We start from the raw sequence: 21,939 nt of genomic DNA on the forward strand, positions 1-21,939 counted from the left end.
TTCTAACTAATTAACATATAAGGGGGCGAGCATTAGTCAGCATTAAAATTAACAAAGCGTTTCAGATACTATGTAAATAAAATCGCTTTTAATTAATTAAAATACGTTTTAAAATGATGTCATTGCTAAGTAGCACAGTTTTATTATTTTGTAAAATTAATATTACCTATGAATAATTCTCTTTTGGTGACAGTACTGTACCGCAGAAACGATTTGTCGGAATTTCGCCCTGGCCTCTTTTTCTTTCATCCTACCGTGGAGCACAAGGTAGTCGAAGACTTCACCTCCAGAGGCATATTCCATAACCAGGTACAATGTTTTCTCGGTCTCAATCACCTGGAATAGCTTGACGATGTTCGGGTGGTCCAGCATCTTCATTATTCGTACCTTAATAACAAATTATTGATTAACCAAAAGACTATAAATTGCAAATATGTGCATGTATAAAAGAGCAATAGGTATTTTGCAATTTAGAGACCGAGGTGAGTTAAAAATGTGATTTTAAAAGAAGATAAGGCTCGGTTATCCTCATATTACGATTGGAAAAAGAGTTACCGAGTAGTTTTTAGCAAATCACGAGTTTTCATATTTTCGGTTAAACCATAACTGTCACTCGCTGTAACGACTTTAGGCCTAAACAAAATAATAAAGAAAAGTTTCCATGTCGTCTTGATTTTTGCTATATTAAGCTAAAACTAATTTATTATGGGAAAATTATTATTCTAAATCATATGGGGAGTGAAAATTTATTTTTGCCACATCGAAAAAACTCTATAATTTTTTTTAAAAGATATTTTTAATAATGTGAATGTGTGGCGATGGATTCTCATTTATTGTCAAACAAATCACATCAAACAGAGATAGTACCAAAGAGGATGCAATTAATTCCTTCTTTAACACGCATTTTAATATTCATTGTTCCTAGTGATAAAATGAAAAATTCCACTTTGTCGTTAGATAGAATGATTGTATACAAGGCTATCATGTGTGAATCGTAATTTCCTAATATCTGAAAAAATAAAAATTTATTACTCAGGATTCCAAAACAGAAAGCGCAATTTAATTTTAAATAAAAAACGCATTATGTGATAAATTACACTTTTGATGCTAGCTACAGCGATTCCCTACTAAAATTTTTTATTAAAATCTATAATCAGAAAGGACACTATTAAAATGATATTTGGCTTCATAGCACTAAAGTAAATTTTGGTTCCACCATGTTGACTTTTATGTGACTGTGACATCACTGCTAGTATTCTATTATGTGGATAGTCACATGTTGAATACAAGGGGGCATAGTCTGTTAATAGTATTTCCATAACTTGTTATTCAACAATAAAAAGCGCGTTTTGGTTTCGAATGAAGCCAATTAAATGACAAATGACTCTTTTGACATTAACGACAGAGCATCGAGCGCACACCAAGTAGTATTTAAGTAGTTTTTAATAGAATATCTTCTTCGCAAAACTAGAAAGATTGGGTTATCAAATCATGAATGTATTGAACTGACCCTTTTTGTTATTGAAGATTGTGAGAATGGCGATGGAAAAGCAAGAGTATTTAAATCTTTTTCACCAGAAAATGCGTAATATTTCTACTCCTTACTAAGTAAAGAACCCTGGAATGACTTTCTACCAGCACAAATTACTTCTATTACTTTAATTTTTGGATGCCTTTCAAATCGAAAATTCTGAAAATATAAGCAAACGTGTATGGAATAATTTAAAAAAAAGAAGTGGCAAAGCTAATAAATCATGCTCCTTGGAAATAAACATAAGTGGCCAACAAATCATTGACGCTAATGAACTATGTGAGTTGTTTAATGGACCCTTTTGTGATCTTCCCACACCAGAAAAAATTCAAATCCCAGTCAAACTTCTTTTCTCTAAAAACAAACAAAATTTTGTCAAAGAACCAGTAGATGTGTATGAAGTTTACAATATAATTAATAAGACTTGTTTCAAGAAATCAGCAGGAATTGATGAGATACCATGAAACATTTTAAAGAAAGTCGCTCCCGCAATTTGTCCATCAATCTGTATATTAATTAATCAGTCTTTTCAAAAAGGAATAATTTCATCTATACTAAAAAAAACTATTGTGCCATGTATAAAAAAGGAGATAGAAATAATTTGAGTAATTATAGACCAGTAGCTGTTCTATCGTATTTTCCAAAATCTTTGAAAGAGCATTCCATGATAGACTTCTTAAATATCTAAATGAACTTAAATTTTTTAGTGCAACGCAACATGATTTCTTAAATAATAGGTCGACTGAAACTGCACTGTTTAGCCACATAAATGCACTGACTGAGGTCTAGACACAGGTATGACAACTTTGGGACTATATTTTGACTCAAGTAATCAGGTGATCAGGTCATTTCAGAGTCACAAGCCTCAGTCAGTTGAGATTAAAGGTGACAAGAACGGCATTGTTAATAATACATTCCAATCGGATTTTATAGACCGAGATACGTGTGCTCCATAAGGCTCACTTTTATCCCCACTTTTCTTTATTTTGTTTTGAAACAGCTTAAATGATGACATTGATGGATCAAATACAGTACTAGCCCAGTTTGCCGATAATAAATAATGCGTAATATTCCACACGAACTGTCAAATAGCCTTAGATCTTGCAAACTCCACAACCTTAGAGATGCAAAAGTGGTGTGAGCAAAATCAGTTAGTCCTTAATTCAGGCAAAACAAAATTCATTCATCAATAAATTTTGAAAATAATTGATAAAGATATGCCCCTAAACGTCGATTGAATTCAACTAAGTTTTTGGGTTGGTTTTATTATGCATATTATGTATATTCAAGTATAGCCTATGGCATAATGTTTTGGGGATCTCATGCAGAGTCATAAAAAGAATATGACTATATACTCTTTTTACTTATACAAAGTATGCTGTTTTGCCTCCAAATATGAACATCTCTTCTTAGTCCGTATAATGTCCGTGTTTAAGTCCATGTCTGAGTCTACTGAATTAATGTCCGTGTCTGAGTCCGTATTATATGTATGTCAAAATATACAATGCATTACCTGATGAAATTAAGAAGACAAGAGTAGGAGAAGATCAAGTCAATATCAAAAAGGGTATCAAAAATTCAAAACCTTACAGACTAATTAAAGCAAATTCTCAGTAAAGAATTATAAATAGAGATGGCGTCAGGAAGGATCTACTTTATTAGTTCTCATAAGAAAAATTCCATTTTTTGATAAACGGTTAAGTATAATAATTATCTAATTTGTGACAAAAAAATTTAGATAGTCAGTATTCGACAACCGAAAGCGCAGTCTGATTACTGATATAAAATTAAGTAAATTCTATTGGACGTACCTCCCTAAAAAGTTTCTGCAAAGATCCAGGAGTCAACTGGGTCTTGTCTATTATTTTAATTGCTACTTCTTTGCCCGTGGGTACGTGCTTCGCCAGTTTCACCTTCGCGAAGTTCCCTTTGCCGATGGTCTTAAGCAACTTGTATTTGCCGATGGTCGGCTCATCTCCCAACCTCGGTCGGTTCCTTCCGCTCGCCGATGTCGTCGAGTTGCTGCGTCCGCCAGATGATTCCGTATTATCATTGCTCTGTCAGAAAAAAGTAGAACAAAAAAAATAAAGTTATGTTGACGCTTGTATTATTATTTTTAATTATTTTAATTTCTCTGAGAAAACCGGGCATTTTAGTAGAGAAAAAAGTGACACTACTAATAAAGAAAAAGTAGTTAATAGATTTAAACCAAGAAAATCTCCATGCTCAGATCGATATTAGGTCTGAAATAATGAATAAAATTTCAAATGAAATATTGAGCGTTTTGTGTTAGTGTTATGAATCAGAGCTTTCTTATCGGCGAACTGCCGCATATTTTAAAAATGGGGGGCAACTAAACCATTGTTTACAGATGACTCTAAAAGCAAATTTCATTTGTTCCTTTTTGGAAAGAAAAAAACACATTTTCTTAACATAAACTTTTATTATGAATATTATCTGCAGCACTATTGTTGAAAGAGATTAAGTGAGCCAAATCTTACCTTGCTAATCCTCTCTTCACTATTAAATTCGCTATCCCAAAGATTTACGAAATTGGACTTAAATTACTAATAAAGCTTGTCGGAAACTTATGAGCTGCGAAGTTAATAAACGATACGAGGGGTTTAATCATGTTAAGATAAGAAACGTTGATTTTGACGGGCAACTGGATACAAGATCCAGTCATGGTAAATTTTATTTTTATTAACTTATGAATTAAATCTTTGTTGATGATTAATTTGTTAATATTTGTGCAGATTCTCATGATTATTCATTTCATTTTAAATAGTATAAATAACCACATCCAACAATAGACTTGTAACTTAACAAAAAGCAAGTCCATGTTTACTTATTTTATAATAATTAATACTAATATTAACACTGATAAATAATGAATATTAAATGGTTGGCCAATTTCATTAATTAATGTGGGGGATTTTTTGTATCCCATTAGCGCTCATTATTAAATCGGAAAATATTCTGTCATTATCATAGAACGTACCGACGGTAATCGGCTATTGACAAGACACCTTTTTTAATCAACTATATAGGAAACAATGGCTCATTGTTTTGGGGTAATGGATAATTTAAATCGGGTTCCGCCAATAGAGTGTTAAATTGGACAATGGTGAGTAATAGGTGCGCACAAAAAGATGTCACAGAGTTTGGATCGAACTTTTTTCAGGACTTTTTTATTATATGGCGTATTTTCATCAGATTTTGCATATTAAGGCATAGCCAACTATAACAACAATAAAAAAATGATTATTTAATAAAGTTCCTTACAGAAATCAAGTTTAATATATCTTAGAAAATGACTTTTTGACAACGATTTTTATAATAAAATATTTTTTGAGAGGAGTTTATTGTAATACTTTTTACCTAGATTTGGATTTTTTTTTTCAAAAATATTGAGATGTTATCAGGCTAAATATAAACCTGATCTTTGATTTTCAACTATCTTCTGCATAACTAGTATACAGTTTTAGTGTCTCTATTGGTCAAAGTAGTTGTAGTAATGTGAATCATTTTTATGTTCCGCCATTCATTTTGTATTTTATCCCACTTTAACACATTTCTAAAGGGAATAGTTATCATTTTTTTGTTCCATTGGTTCAGATAGTTCAGTTAACTTTTATTCAGTTGAATTCCTTGTATTTGGTTCTTTCAGATAGTAACTATTTTCAACCCTTTCCAGATTGCCCAAGTGATTTTTCATCTTTTTTTATAATAAAATTATAAAAACTTTAATAATTATTTAATAATTTTTAGTTCATCCAGGAAGAGGTTTACGATAATGTTCTAAGCATTTGAAGTGCCTAAAACAATTTCTCAATTCTTGAAGGCTTATTTTTTTGATTTTCTGCTATTCATTTTGTATGACATTTATCCATGACGTAGACTTATTTCTGAATTTTTGCATCGTTCAGTGAATCAGCTGCTCAATGGACCGACTACAAATGAAGAATATTGATTTTCTAAGTCTAGAAAATCCAAAACATTTGCCAACATTTATTTATTTCCACTCCACATCAAAAGAACATACAATATACGACGTCCTCTTGAATTTAAAATATTACATTATCTCTAACAAGAGAGATTGCCATCTAATGATCAACAAACAGACTACCTAAATGCATATTTTACTGCACAGTTAAATGTGAAATTGTATATTGTTATACGACAATAATAATTGTGAGTATGGTGTAATCGACTAGTAACAGTGCAAAAATTAGACATATTTCAAAATATCATATGAGACTGGAACGTAATCAGTTAAGATCATAAAAAACACTCGATGACGCACTAATCTAATACTGATAATAATAATTGGCCTTAAGCTGTTCCAATAAGAAAATGAAAATATTATATATAGTTTTAAAACCTGTATGTCCTGTTAAATATTAGGATTCAAATTTCTTTTTCGTGATGTGCCGTTGGCTTACCGTATAATTATGGGTTATTTTGATTATTTAGCCCTAATGATCTTAATACAAAATGCTTAAGATATTTCCAGACAATTTAAAAACTTTTAACATTTTCTGCACTTTGTGAGCGACGAAAAATCTCAAAATCTGTTTTAAATTATAAAATGTTGTTATACAAAGTGTAACATGAACAAAATGCATATAAATAGCAGGAAGTGATTCGTGGTATGTTTTCTAACATAACCTATAGGGTGTAGATAAATAACTAAATTTCAAACTCGAAATAAATTAAAGAAATTTCATAAGCTACGTTTACAACGCGCGGATCTATTAGGTTCATGGATCAAATGAAAAGACTATTTTTATTTAGTACAGCCCTGTTTACAAGGATTGATTTTGAGGGTTAAATTAGTGCAGGATTATCTCTAGGATCAAAATAACAGTTGAAGGAAGTTTATCAGTTTAGACGAAGAATTATAGGCCATAACCTCTAAATCTTTAAAAGTGTTATTGTTGTTTAAAAATAATATTTTTTTTAAGGCTTACGCTTGTCCTCTTGTTCTTAATTTTTTTGTACAAAAATAAAAAAAAACCTCCTAAGTTAACATCCAATAAAATGTCAAACTTGTCATTTTGTTTCTTCAAAATAGGTCCTAGGTGTTTACATCGAAAAAAAAATTAATTTACCCTGTTTGGAAGCATCAAATACGGGTATCAAATTTTAGTGTGCTCCCATTTACACCGAAAAAATAAGTCCTCATGATGTCATTTGATCCAAGTATTAAGTATTTGGTACACGCGTTGTAAATTTAGCTATAAGTTAATAGTTGACAAATAATTTAGCTGTAGTAAATGGCGAAAATATACCAACCTAGCCCATCCCTAGTTCAACCCAACCCATCTTGACCCAGTTTTTTCTCATTTTATTGACTGAACACAAGAAGCATTGTTACACCGTCTTAATATAACATACTGCTCAAGCTTTATACTAAATACCAGCCAGTTGTATTAAATTGATACGATTAAAAATCTTAGTTCCCTATCGAAAAGAAAACATTTAATACCTTATTCCGCTCCCTCGATAACCTCGGTTTTCTTTTCAAAGTGACCACATTCTTATCTTGTACATCGCTAGCAGTTCTGTTCAATGATGTTTTAGCATCATCCTTGGCCCTCTCCTTTGCACTGGACTGATGATCCATACTCTTTCGTTCTTTGACGTGCCTCTTAAAATGTTCGTCGTCGTGATCCTCCGTTTCCACATCGCTAAAACCTCTGGCTTGAAGATCCTCAATCTCTTTCGAAGGCTTCATGGGATTCAACAGAGCTTTTTGAGGCTTAAGGATGTCTTGCGATTGGTCTAGAACGGGGACGGGTTTTTTAGATGTGGTATCTTTTATTGGATTAAGATTCTTGTTAGGGTCATGCCGGATAACCTTTTTTACAAGCTCGTCGAATTTACGCAAATTATCCTCTTTCTTTTCTTTTTCCTTCAGTTTTGATATGATACTTTCCACGTTGTCCAAGTGGCTCATGGTGTTGTCATTGTTTGGGGGAGCTCCATTGGGCTCGTTGAGGATTAAGTTTAATGCCACACGTTGGGGAGGATTAGATGATGAATGGGAGTCGGTAGGGGTGATGTTGTAAATGTGAAGATCTTTGTTTTTCTTGAAATACTTGAATTGCTTTTGCGATGTGGGACTAGTGGCGATTGGCAGCTTGGTTCCTCTGTCGGGTACCAGCTTGTAACCTACCAGAGCGTTTTCCTGCTTATTCAAATCGTTTGTGGCATTACTTGGCATGGCCTTGGGGGTTCCCATCATCTCAGTAGTTAAATTAGGGCTATGGCGTGAGCTTAAAGAAGAACTGTCAGATTTATCACTGGTTTTCGATAAGTTGCGATAGTGTTCCAGGGTTTCGCGACACTTGGCACTTAACGGGTACTTTTCTTCTTTCACTTCGTGGGAGAAAGTGTCTTTGTAACGCTCACTGTATTTACCACCGTTGGTGATTTTATCCCTCCGGTCTTTTAACATTTTGATGCCGAGATCAAAGGGATTGGTGAGAGTCCAACGATTATTTTGGGTCGGTTCCTTCGAGTCTGTCTGGTCAGACTGGCTCATTATTTAGCTCTGTTGAAAATAAAATAAAATAAACTGACAGTGTTGGTTTAAACCTAAAACGCCCCGAGAGCACAATAAGCGGAAGCTAGACGACACAGTTTTATGACTTTTTTCTTGTTGGACAAAACATACATTTAGAAACTATTATCACAGGAGAATGATTATCTACGCATTACACGTAAGCTTATCTCAGTTGATGCAAAACAGTATTTACCTAACGGCTATAAAGGAATTGCAAACTTTCTTGCTATATTGCGCTACCATTTTTACGAAATTTTTATGTTCTTTTCAGTTTGTTCCAATTGGATTGAAAAATCAAAAGAAAAGAGTCGTAATCGTACCGTTTCCGCACTGTTTTTTCGAATAAAAGTTACAAGGTGTGTCACGTGTGTTATCAGTGAAGTATCGAGGGTGCGCGATCGACTCGATTCGGAGAAAAATCATTTTATCGAAACAATCGAACGCTATCTACGGATATACTGACTGGCGGCGGCATATCGAAAAAAGATATCCATGCTAATTGTATGACATATTAAGCGGATTCAAGGTTGTGTGTTCACTTACAATTATTGAGAGTGGGTTTACTCGGAGGTTTCACTCGACTTCTTGAAAGGAAAATTAATTGAAGACATGTGTTGAGAATTTTGACCTCCAGGTAAATTGTAAATCAGTTGATTAACTAATATTAATTGACATAAGAATAAAAATAAAAAGAGTCTTGATACAAGAAATTTTAGTTAATATAGAGCTATCATGAGATACAAAGCTATTTTTCATATTTGCACCTTTACTCATAGGTGTCACCATAAGTATAAGAAAAAAATCTTTTAAAACAAAAATTTATTGGACTCTCTAATTCTGCAAGTATACTCTGTAAACCTAATCCACAATTAATTCAGGTATAACCCAAGCCACCAACCAGATGATTTAATCATAGCTTTGCGGTATAACCATGGCAGTTGAAAAATTAATGCAGGTAACCAGCGTGAAAAACTGTGTCCTTAAAAAGGTCAAACCGGCAAATCGACACGTACTGTATATTATTTTAAATGCATTTTGACAAATAACGAGTTATTTCTATTCCTAAAGATTTCTTATACGAGATCTTTCGATTTGGTAGTGTTTGCATTATTTTCATTTTAAAGATTTAGGGAATAAACTTGACAACACGCATAATATGCCCAAAAATATTTCTGATAAAATTACACAAGGTTTTATACAGTTAGTACTGAATAAAGTCTTGTTGGAAGCGGTATTCACTTTTTTAACGGTCGCTCGAAATTGCACAAAACAAATTAAAGGTTTTATAATTGAATCCAGTTTATGTAAAATCGAGTGTTCTTGGTTGTTACTCCTCCTGATTATCCTACTTTTTATCCTTGTCCTTAAACCCCTTTTTCCGGAGTGTTAAGAAAACAGATGGAAAGTAGCAACCACAGCAGATCGGTAAGTCTTAGAGTTACGCGGGAACAAGTAGGTATATATAAATATGATGCTTTGCTTCTAATATACAGGATGTCAACAAAGTTAAATCAAAAATTGGTAAGAACAATATATATTTTGTGGCCCTCTGATGATTTGTGTAACTTTTCTGGCTCTTGTAAAAATTTCATTCAAAGCTTCGATTTTAAGATGTTTTAAATAATTTAATTTATTAAACAATTTTACAAGCCTTTAACAATTAAAGACTATTTTTTTTAATACTCCTTTTAACCTCATCTGAATCCTTTGGATTTTAATTTTTGGTGATTAATGAAGATTTTGTGTTTCTGATACGTGTAATAAGTCAAGATTAGTTTAAATTCAGAGAAGAGAAAAGTAAGTTTTGATTAAAACCAAACGTTTTCGAAAATATTAGCTTGTCTTTTTTTTGCATAAAATCAAAATACAGAGCAACCAAAATGCAAAACAAACTACCATTTTACATAAACTTAAAAAAAGAGATTTGTCTGGTGAAACAAACGGAGGACTGAATGCTTCTTCTACTTAATATTCAATATTTTAGGATTAATTTTTTTTTCCATGGCTTTAAACTACACATTTACAGAGTTTTGTTATTTCAGACAAAAGTTAAGTAAGTCAGGAAATTTAATTAATTTGTTTAATGCAAATCTTTTATTCACCATAGCCGGGATTGGGTTGGAAATCCAACCCTGAGTAGCAGGCCTAAGAAAGATAAGCTAGTAAATGACAAATTTGACCTAAATTAAAATTTTACGACGCCTTATCATTAGTGATCATAGAAGTGAATTAACAACAATATCAGAAAAAATATTTCTATAACTAAATTGGAAGGAAAAGTTTAGTCTCACAAGGCAATGTTGCTAAACGGCTAAATAAACTGCAAGGTCACGTTCGTTCAACCTGATAATTAAATATGATCTATCAAGGTGTATATACAGGTAATTGCAAAATTAATTATTATAGTTTTACAGCTACTTGCAGGATTTCTGACTCATAAGTTAATAATCCCCAATGGGTTTGACATGCGTTTACCACAACGACTTTTTAATGCTTCAAGTAGATATATGTTATAGTTGTTTTCCTTTTATATTCTTTGCTATTTCATCTATCAAAACTACTTCATGGAGACCAAGCAGATGGTCGCAGATAGAACATTTCATTCAATCTTTATATATAAAAAGACAGATGAGTTTCTATGGATGTTAATACCACAGCATAAAGAAACCAGCAGTCGCACTTCAATAAAAATACATTGGCTTGAATAAGCGAGTTCGGTGCATGTGTACTAACGCAGGCGCGGCATATTTGCTGATAGTAGGGATGCCGCTGACACTCGCTACGGTCCACGCGGCTTTTGCCTTGGCTAGAGCCGGACTTAAACATTTTTTCAGATATTATTATCTTGTAAAATAAAAATACCTACATAGAACAAATATTGATTTTTTAATATTAATAAAGTTCATACATTAACAAAATATTTAAACAAAAATAAACATCGCATTTCTACATCTAACAACGACGATATAGAAGAATACGTGCAGAAAGTTAATTAGGTATGTACCACGATACACTCACGACGGTATGTTCCTCGTTTTACACACATACAACACCAATTGGTTCATTTCGCGCAATGACGTAGTCTGGCAGGCAGCGTCTGATTACCGTCCAATTCCTATCACTTTCTCGGTTTATTTTATGGCGTTGTTTGTATAGCTTTTCTGAAATTTTTGGAAGCTGGCGAATTTTATTTATTTACGTGTTGCGTAGTTATTGTGTATTATTATTTATTTATATTAGAAGTGAATTTAAAATTAGATAAGCATTATTTTATTAAGTTGTTTTTGGTTTTATCAAAATGTCTAGTTGTGCCGTGGCTACATGTAAGAACTACAGTCGAGTTACAAAAGGAACCAATATAAAATATTTTTGATTTCCTAATTTTTTGCAATAAAAACTTTGTCTCATGTAGCCGTGGTCAATAGCAACTTTCTTATTTTAAATAGAGTACCCTGTATGTAATAACATTTTTGGATTCTACACAATATTATAAACATTTTGGTGCATCACATGCCCTAGTTGTATTCAACTGTTTTTAAATACAGGGTGTTGAAAAAAATACTTTTTGACTTTAAGAAGCTCTAAAACCAATACCCTTAAAAATAGAGAAAAACGGATTTCTCTTTCCCATCTTAACTTTTTGATATCTATCTTTTGAGATATATGTCAAATATGAAACTTGTCAGCAAAATCTGTCAAAAATATTGAGAGGTGTCATATTTAGCATGTATCTCAAGAGATAGGTATTAAAAAGTTAAGATAGGAAAGTAAAAGCTTTTTTCTCTATCTTTAATGGTATTGGTAGTAGAGTCTCTTAAAATTATAAAAAGTGTTTCTTTCCACACCCTGTATTTAAAAACAGTTAAATAAAACTAGGGCATGTGATACACCAAAATGTTTATAATTTTGTGTAGAATCCAAACATTTTATTACATACAGGGTGTTCTGTTTAAAATAAGAAAGTTGGTATTGACCACGGCTACATGAGATACCCTGTATACAAAGTTTATTGCAAATAATGCTCAACCAAAAACAAAAATCGACGTGTCCGAGCGTTTTTTTTTCGTACACAATCCTGAATTTTAAATGAATTTAGACATAACTTTTTGGACGCACTTAAATTAATATTTATTAATATTTACCCTTAAATTAATATCTAATTTAACATTTTAGCACGAATATGTTCAGTCCATTTTAAAGAAGACTGCTTTGAAATACCTCTGAGAGAAAAGCTATTAAATTACACTCCCAAAAATGCACACCATTTAAAGTACAATTCCGTGCCAACATTAAATAAAGGCAACTAAAATAAAGGCAAAAATTTTGACCTGATTTCCCTGTTATTAATTCAACTAAAACAATAAACTAAATATATCTGTGGTATATACTTATTTCTCATTAATATAAAAGCACAAGGCGTTTGAACTTGTATAATTGGCAAACAATAAATAATGTGTACCTACTAATTAATAATATTATGTATTAATTAATTTAATAACTATTAAATACTAATTATTATGTACCAAAAATATCTAGTATCCTTCAAAAAATTGCAGAAATATCAAATATACCATCTAATTATGCATCGCGCCTGAGAACCTTGTCTGTCGCATTACGTCACGCGACGGCCGGGCGGATGCGCAAGAACATACCGTTGTGAGTGTATCGTGGTATGTACCATAAATTTAAGAGACCATTCTTTGAGTAATTTTAATCAAAATCACAAAACAAACACACAAAAGTTTTTATAGAAAACGCTACGCTTTGTAAAAACGCTATCAAAATAGTCACTAAGTACGGCGCTGAACCAGGCGATACACCTATGAACACAGTTCGATAAACAGTGAGCTCGGCATCCGGAGAACATGGCTGCGGCATGGCTAAGGATGCTATTAGTTCGCTTACATTTTCGAGCGGAGTGCGACTGCTAGTTTCTTTATGCTGTGTTAATACATTTCACCTGAATTATCATTTCTCCAAAACGAAAGTTTTGCTATATTTTATAATTTGAGGAATTATTGCAACGTATTATTCCAAATTATTTTACATGGCAGGAAAAATGATATAAGTTTCATATGTAGATGAATAATTTTCGTAAAATTTTTCACTTGTCGTATAAATTTCTTAAAAATAACAAATGGATAAATATACATGCGAACACGACAATTATAAATATAAACATTTGTATGCATAATTTAAAGATATTTTAGTCGGAAGGCGCTTCTAAACGAAAGGACGTCGTAGCACAAAAGCAAATCATGAGAAAACAAGAGCCGAATGCTTGTTTTCGGTTTTATAGAAAATGTCGGGTGGCATTGATTTAATGGATCCATAGCATATTTTGCATTGTATTTTGAATAAAATCAGAAATACCAGAATTTTTTGTCGGAAAGTTTCATTATAATTTTAGTTATTAATCCACATCTCTCCAGTCTAATCCACCAGTTTATGAAACTAAATTCCTGGACAAAATTATCGCACCACTGATTATTTTGTCAATTAATTTGAAAATGTAAATAAAAATAAATATCAGTTAAAACAGTTATATATCTTTTCTCATACAAAAAGCAGAACTGGACAAAAATTATGTTTATGCTCTATTTTGGTATTCAAGGTCAAATTTATCTGAACATTTAAATTCCTTATTTTGCATTTTTCGTTACATATGTACCTAAAGCGAACAGTTTCAGTAGTACTTCGTACGTTTTAAGGTGTTAATTTAAACAACTGTTGTGAAACATAAACCGTCCTTTTTATTGAGTATGGAGAGAACGGCACGTCATCTAACTGAAAATGAAGCGGTCCAAGCAGTAACTTTAGTTGGAGAAGGTCGAAGTTACCGTTATGTGGCTGGCATTTTAGGCGTGCATCACACAACAGTTATACGTGCTGTGCAGCGGTTTCGGGAGACTGGAACCCACACAAGAAGACCAGGACAAGGACGACATTGAGTTACTTCTCAAAGAGATGACAATTTCTTGCGCCTCAATGTTCTAAGAAATAGAACATCCACCAGCCGTAGCTTAAATGATTTGATTAGGGAAGTACGCCATGTCAATATTTCAGATCGTACAGTTAGAAGACGCCTCCATGAAGCGAATCTAAATAACAGAAGACCTGTAACTGGACCACTCCTCACCAGACAACACCGTGTTAGTCGTTTAAGATTTGCAAGACAATACTGGGGATGGAATATAAATGACTGGAGGCGCGTTTTGTTTACAGACGAGACGAGAATTGCATTGCGATCACCAGACGGCCGTTCTAGAGTCTGGAGAAGAGAGGGTGAACGATTTGCCCAAGCATGCATATCTCCAAGGGAGCCATTTGGTGGAGGAAGTTTTATGTTCTGGGGAGGCATCGCCTACGATGCCTGTACGGAGTTAGTGCCCATACCTAAACCAGCTCTTAATGCACGTAGGTATGTGTTGGAGGTCCTTGAAGAACATGTAGTTGCATTTGCGCCATTCATAGGAGCGGATTTCTTACTTATGCATGACTTATGAGGGCGAGCATTGCCCTCACGTAGCTGTAGATGTTATTGAATACATTAATGATGTGGGAATTACCACTTTAGACTGGCCGCCCTGTAGCCCCGACTTGAATCCTATAGAACATGCCTGGGACAAAACGGCGCATTTGGCAAAGAAATCCTCCTCCCCGAACATTAGCTGAATTGGAGCATGCTGCTCGTGAGGAGTGGGAAAACACATTCCGCAGGAAAGTTTTCAAAATTTGATACGAGGAATGCCGCGAAGACTTCAAGCGGTCATTGCAGCTAGAGGTGGCAATACACGATATTGAGAATTCATTATTGTTTTTCTTGGGTCTATTTTTTTATTTTTGTATCAAAATTGAAATTAGTGAAAATCGATGTTTTTTCCTTGTATTGAATTTAGTTACTTAAATCTCGTTTTGTTAAATAGAATATAATTTTTTTTGGTAATAAATAATGCATAGTTAAGAATGTTTATTTATTAATTTTTTTTATCTTTCTTAAAAAAAAATCTCTGAAAATCAAGTGATGCGATAATTTTGTCCAGAAGTGTATTTTCAACAGCCTGGAAGGAGGTTAATGGAATTTGTGTATACAGGGTGTCCAAGATAAGGATCCTAAGCATGGGGATTTCGGTACCTGTTGGAGATACAGCTTCGGTTAAATTAGGAAAAAGTTGTGTACTTTGAAGCGTATTTACATGCCGTTGAGAAACTTCAAAAATTTCCATGGCCTGCTGAGATATTTGGAAAAAACGAAAATTTGTCAATATCGATTTTATTTTTTCCTGGCTTTATTTTAAAAGATATCAAAAAACTATTGACACTTTTGATGTAGTACGTGATGGCGCTTTTAAATTTTATATCCGACGTTTCGTTGTCGAGAAACCATCATCAACTTTATTTTTTTATATGGCGCGAAAAGAAAGTACACCCTGTATTTGATTCCATTTTTTATTACAAATTCAATGATGTATCACATGTCACATTTTTTTTGTTAGTTGAAAGGAAAAATGCAAATTTTCTATTTTTTTAGCATATTTTTTAAGTAAGCTTTGGAAACAAATGCTTTGACATTTTTTGCTTGTATTTTGATTTGCATTGTACATTGTACTACTTATAAATAAAAAAATGTAACCAGTAATAGACAAATGTTTTATGATTTTTCTAACGATATGCAACAAATAATGAATACATTTAAAAAATAACGAAAAAAGCAAATAAATTAACGCATTTTATAAATTTAATTTAAAACAGGTGTTCAAACAGGTTTCCGTTATTTTCTAGACATATAAGTATGATCTTCTTACAGTAGCAGTTAAAACATCACGCAATATCTCTGGCGTAATACTTTGAAAAGCGGCCGTCACACATTCTCGTAACTCCTGCTCAGTTCCAAAAGAATGTTGATAGACTCGGTTTTTAATAAATCCCCAAAGGAAGAAGTCCAAAGGGGTCGCGCTGACCAAGACACTTCACTGGAGGTTCCAATCCACTTTTCAGGAAAACGCTGCGAAAGGTCCTGTCGAACTTGCTCAGAATTACGTGCAGGAGCCCCGTCTTATTGAAACCAACAGCTATTGACTTGTGCCAGAGGTAAATCATCTAAGCAGTCTTCTAAATCATTTTGCAATAAATTAAGATATCGTTCTGCTGTTAATGAATAATGGTAAATAAATGGACCTAGTATTTTGGTTCCTAAAATTCCACACCACATATTAAACCCAAAACGTTGTTGATGTCTAGATATTTTCTTAACACGCGGATTTTGTTGGACCCAGTAATGACTATTGCGGCGATTAAAGATACCATTATTAGTCTATACCATACTTTCGTCGGACCATATTATTTTTGATGGGAAATTAAAATCCTCTTCACAGGCACGTGTATACCACTCACAAAAATGCCGACGTCGTTCGAAATCCCCAGGTTTAAGTCCTTGGCAAATTCTAAATTTGTAGGGGTGATATCTGTTTTTACGTAAAATAAACTGAGCTGTAGATTTGGCCACTCCTACACTTTTTTTTTATTTGTCTAGTTGATATCTCGGGGTTTTCAATAAATACTTGTAAAATATTATTTTGAGTTTCTTCAAGAGATTCCTTTTTTCGGGATAAAACAGGCTTTTTAAACGAACCATATTCTTTTAAATTTCTTGCTGCTGTATTTACAGTATTTTTGTAGCACGACAGCATGTCAAACTTCTCTTTATGACTATAATGACCACCAGGCATCTTTGAAGATAATATAACACAATTTTAGCAATAATAACGACAACAGTAAATAATAATAACAATAATTACTCAACAAACAACACCTCGACAATCACGGTAACAACAACGGCAATTAATATTTAATAAAAAATATGTGACAGGGTAAAAGGTATTTACGTCAAACTGTCAAAGCATTTGTTTCCAAAGCCTACTTAATAATATGTTTAAAAAAAAAGAAAAATTGTATTTTTCCTTTTAACTAACAAAAAAAAAGTGACATGTGATACATCGTTGAACTTGTAATAAAAAATGGAATCAGATACAGGGTGTACTTTCTTTTCGCGCCATATAAAAAATAAAGTTGATGGTGCTTTCTCGGAAACGAAACGTCGGATATAAAATTTAAAAGTGCCATCACGTACTAATTCAAAAGTGTCAATAGTTTTTTGATATCTTTTAAAATAAAGCCAGGAAAAAATAAAATCGATATTGGCAAATTTCCGTTTTTTCCAAATATGTCAGCAGGCCATGGAAATTTTTGAAGTTTCTTAACGGCATGTAAATACGCTTCAAAGTGCACAACTTTTTCCTAATTTAACCGAAGCTGTATCTTTAACAGGTACCGAGATCCCCATGCTTAGGATTCTTATCTTGGACACCCTGTATATTAAAAAACTTACATAGTTGTTCCAGGGAGCTCAAGAATTACTGATTCTAACAGCCTGGAAAAAGTACAAAAAAACTTCAAAGAAATAAATGCGTTAGGGAGAGCACTGTAAACAACCTTTCCATTGACAAATAAGGTTTTAGAATAAAAGAACAGAAACCTTGAATAAGCTTGAAATTAATGCCGGTAAAGAATTTCGACAATGTAAAAATAAAACTGCACGATGTTTACGAATTGGTCAGAGAACGACTAAGGATTTCATGCGTCTGGATCAAAACGCGATCCGACATTAAAGCAAACTGTTCAGAATTGCAGTAAAGTGAGAGAGTATGGTAAAGCAACTCAAAGGAGTCCAATCCTATGAGCAAGGGAAATCACTAAAGCTGATGCCAGCCTGGGAAGGTCCATATGCGATAGTAAAGAGGATTAATGATATGGTCTATATAGAATCCAGCACAACCCTAAGGCAAAGATGAAGGCATTTCGATAGGCTTAAGTTATAATGTAGGTCAGGCTGATCGGGATGAACAGATTTATGAGAGAGAGCAATTTTACAAAGTTGTATCGATGTATATTCGTTTTTATTTGTACTTCTTGTTCTTGATATTCTTTAGGTAATTTTTAGACTACCTAGTTTCACAATCTTAGTTATTATTAAAATTATAGTTAATAGCTGTATTATTATTGTAACACGTAAAAACACGTTCTATTAGAAAAATCTTTATTTTTTGTTAATATTTAATTTTACTTTTTTCCCACATAGGAATTGCAGTTGGTTAAGTGGAGGAATGGTCTATGCCTAAAACTTAGATACCTGGCTATGAGAGAGCTGAGTATGATATATTTGTACGATGCACATAGTACATTTAATGCCAAAATTTAGTATATTTAATCCCTCACACACTCACTCACTGTGTCCATTATCAGGGGATAAAAGGTTTAAAATTCGTATTAGATATACGCCCCAGGATTTGATTCCATGTCATTTATTATTATTGTTTTTTTATTTTACTATTTTTAATTTTATTTGTTTACATTCTGTTGTTGACAAGGACCGAACGGTCTATTGTACATCACTGTGTCCGAAACATGTGGAGAATTTTAAATAACTAAATGTTTAATAAATAAGTGGAGGGAGACTGCAGGGTTTTCACTTTACCTTAACTTACGACTCCATTACAAGTGTGGACTATTTCTTCACTGTTATTATTAGAATATGTGGGCTTAATATATTGTAACTAGCATTGAAAGTTAAACGAAAAATATTTTTCAAAATTGAAATTTAAAAAAGAAAACAAATTGCTCATTTGAAATTACTATTGAAAATTGAAAAAAACATTTTCTAGTAACTGTTTATATATCTCTAAATCCATACATGTTTGTAAGATTTAAATATTGGAAAACAAGTTCGTCTAATAAAATAATTGTAGTCCCATTTGAGCGTTTTTTCCCAAAATTGTTTTTAAAATGAAGAAATTAACCTTGGAAGTTTAGATCCATATATGCTGCAACTATAAAGTATTAGAGAGGTATAACTCATAAATATCACCGAGGCGTAAATCCCGACAAATTGATGCCATTACAAAAAGTGCGAGAAAAGCAGGGAAGTTGGATAATAAAAGCACATACTTTACATTCTCAAGCCCTTTGCTGCTGCCAAGTCAAAATCAAATAATTTAATAAATGATAATCCAATTCCTCTCAAAGATTTTATGCCGCACCCATTTGGGAAAAGGCATTGGATATCAGAAAATAAAATTATTAAAATGATTTCTCACAGAAAAAATGATCACTCTTTGATTTTTATGTTCTATGCTATAGTAAGCCTGCAGGGAATTTTACAATAAGTGTATCTCGAATAAAAAAATACGTAACCAAGCCCTGACGGTTTCCCGAATGAGTTTATTAAGAACTGGAAATCGAAATTTACCTGAACTCCTAACGAAGCAAATGACAGCCGGGGTCCCGAGAAAACTTCATTAGAGTACACGGAAATAGCCCGAAAATGGCTCGGAGTTTCTCAATTATCCAGATGGGCAGGCGAAACACATTACTCACCTTGCAAATGGCTTTAATAGCAGCGAATATACGGTATGGCGTGACTGGAAACGATTATGCACAACTATTATAATATTTCAACGACCAACTTATTAATGTCAAGGACACCGGCAAGTGAAATCAAACTGGCTCAAAATTAAATCAATAATACAGAAAAACATTTAAATTGATAAAAAGTGTAAAAAACCATTAGACCGACAATAAAAGTCATGTACAGAAAACAAATTGAAAATGGCAATTTCCGTTCCTCGCTGTATTCAGTTCGAGTAAGAATTAATAGGGAATATTCAGGAGACAGAAACATATCCACTGAAATGGGATTTGGATAAATGTGAATGGAATTATAATAAAGAATGCCAGATATGTTTTCTCATTGTAATATTATTAATTGAATATTCAATCAATGGTAGTATGCTTAAAACTATACCTGATTTTATGGTGAATACACCTAATAATTATTATCTGCATACATTCCAATATGTAATAATATTTAAAAGCGTTTATATGCTATTGTTTACTTCTCACTATTACAATCAATATTAATTATGAGAGCAAATAAAGAACTATTATGCGAGGCAATAAAAATTCACTTTAATTATTGACCATTTAAAACGCAACTACATCACGCGATTCGGCTTGTGGAAAAATAATAACACTTCAAGGAAAACGATGTTCACTAAACATTTTTATAGTAGCTTCTATCATCTACGTGCTAAAATTGAATGTTGGAAATGCTTAAGATTATCCCAGAACAGGCTAAGATCATCAAAAAATAATTCATCTACAACGCACGTCTCATATCATTGAACCTATAGAGAAAATACATAATGGAGACAGTATTTCCATTATTTCAGGCAGTCAAAAATAAACATGATGGAAGAGAGTAAAATGAGACTGTAAGACGTAAGCAGGAGATTAAAACCGATGAACGGTTTGAAGAAAGTAAACTTTGTTGACTAAAGAAGACCTGCATTAAAAAGAATACAAATGAAACAAATTACATTGTAAAAAAATTAATGAGAACAAGAGAGTAACAGACATAAAAAAAAACCAATATCAATATGATAATAATGATGGACATCATGGAAAAACTCAACATCTACTAACAATATGTAAAGTTGGGCATATAGAAGGAAAACAGAGCAGCAAAGGAAAATGGAGAAAGGCATTTTATGAGCAAATCTTTTTAATGGTAATGGAAAGACTACTCCTTAAGATCATCAAGAAACTTAGATAGAACTGGATCTATGTGAATTGGAAGAGGAAGACAACTGTTTAAAGGGAGATAATTGAGAAGGGTAGAGTATCTAAATAAAAAGAAAAAAGTTAAGAGCTGTATCTGTTACTAATTCGTTCTGCATTCTGAGAGCACAACATTTTGAAAAATAATGGTTAAGGATATCATTAAAATAATAACCTCAAGAGGAAGGAAGCATAACAATGAGAACAGAGAACGATCCTGAAGGGGATTGAAATTGCTGATGTTCTGATTGCATAAGAAATATTTGATTGGAGATGTCAGGAAAAGTTTTCACAAATTTATACCAGTAGTAAAAAAACAACTATTAGGTTTTCAAGAAGAACAACAAGGAGACGAAGAAAGACTTGTTGTGATTTAAATAGAATAAAAACCAATCATATCATGAAACAGAAAGGCAAATAATCTAAAAATTATATTATTGATTAAGACAACCAGTATCATGAGAGAAGATTGATGAATCCCCTTACAACAAATCCCCTTATCAATTAAAGATGATATAACAACCAATGAAATTAGTTTGATGGATAAGGTTGGAGATGGAGAATCGTTTCAAGTTTCAAAGATCAATGCTCTGTATGATAAATAAAACTTATGGAATCGCTCCAATAAGCGTGTCTAATAAATCTAAAATGATCAAAACTTCTCTCGGTAAGATCTTTAGAGTATTCTCTATTACTATGATACACGAAAAGTCTACCTTTTTATTTTTCCCTATCCCAGGTCCCACCACAACAGGAACTCCTTCCACCATATTGACCACCATACCCCCTCCGCCGCCATTCCGATGATGGTGCTGCTGCTGTTGGGGATGCACCACGTGGTTATGGTGGTAGTGGTGGTGCGGATGGTGACCGGGTGGCGTTTTATTCGCCGGCGACTTTTCCGTATGCGCGGCCGCTGTCGATTTCGAACGGCGCAGCAGTCTCATCATTTGATTTTTTATGGTGATCGGCTATTGAACGAATGTCGTTTTTCTTTTGTTTAGTTGGCCGCAGTTCTAAGTTACTTGGGGGGCTATGGGGTTTTGATTGGATAGTAGAAAGGTGTTTTTAATTAAATTTATATTATAAAATTTAACAGGATTCGTGCTGCCGCCATGTGGTAACATCGGCCTGGGCGGTAACAACTTGTGCGAGTTTGTCT

General features: G+C 33.1%; 1 protein-coding gene across 13 annotated transcripts in view; it reads right to left on the bottom strand.

Moving 5' to 3' along the window:
- LOC126743440 (serine/threonine-protein kinase MARK2-like) overlaps positions 1-21,939 on the bottom strand; it is a 105,283-nt gene that overhangs the window by 35,575 nt on the left and 47,769 nt on the right. For 4 of the 13 annotated variants that reach the window (XM_050450565.1, XM_050450560.1, XM_050450573.1 and 1 more), the window contains exons 1-4: positions 8,296-8,548; positions 7,023-8,090; positions 3,343-3,588; positions 167-387 (exon numbers count right to left, since the gene is read on the bottom strand). In XM_050450565.1, coding sequence (XP_050306522.1) covers positions 167-387; positions 3,343-3,588; positions 7,023-8,081 — 1,526 coding nt within the window. In that variant the 5' untranslated portion in view covers positions 8,082-8,090; positions 8,296-8,548. Of the gene's footprint in view, positions 1-166; positions 388-3,342; positions 3,589-7,022; positions 8,091-8,295; positions 8,553-21,493; positions 21,749-21,939 lie in introns of those variants that run through there. The other 9 variants (XM_050450559.1, XM_050450597.1, XM_050450588.1 and 6 more) reach the window with 6 other exon arrangements.

The sequence above is a fragment of the Anthonomus grandis genome, chromosome 1 (assembly GCF_022605725.1).
Source record: "Anthonomus grandis grandis chromosome 1, icAntGran1.3, whole genome shotgun sequence".
NCBI classification, from domain to species: Eukaryota; Metazoa; Arthropoda; class Insecta; order Coleoptera; family Curculionidae; genus Anthonomus; species Anthonomus grandis.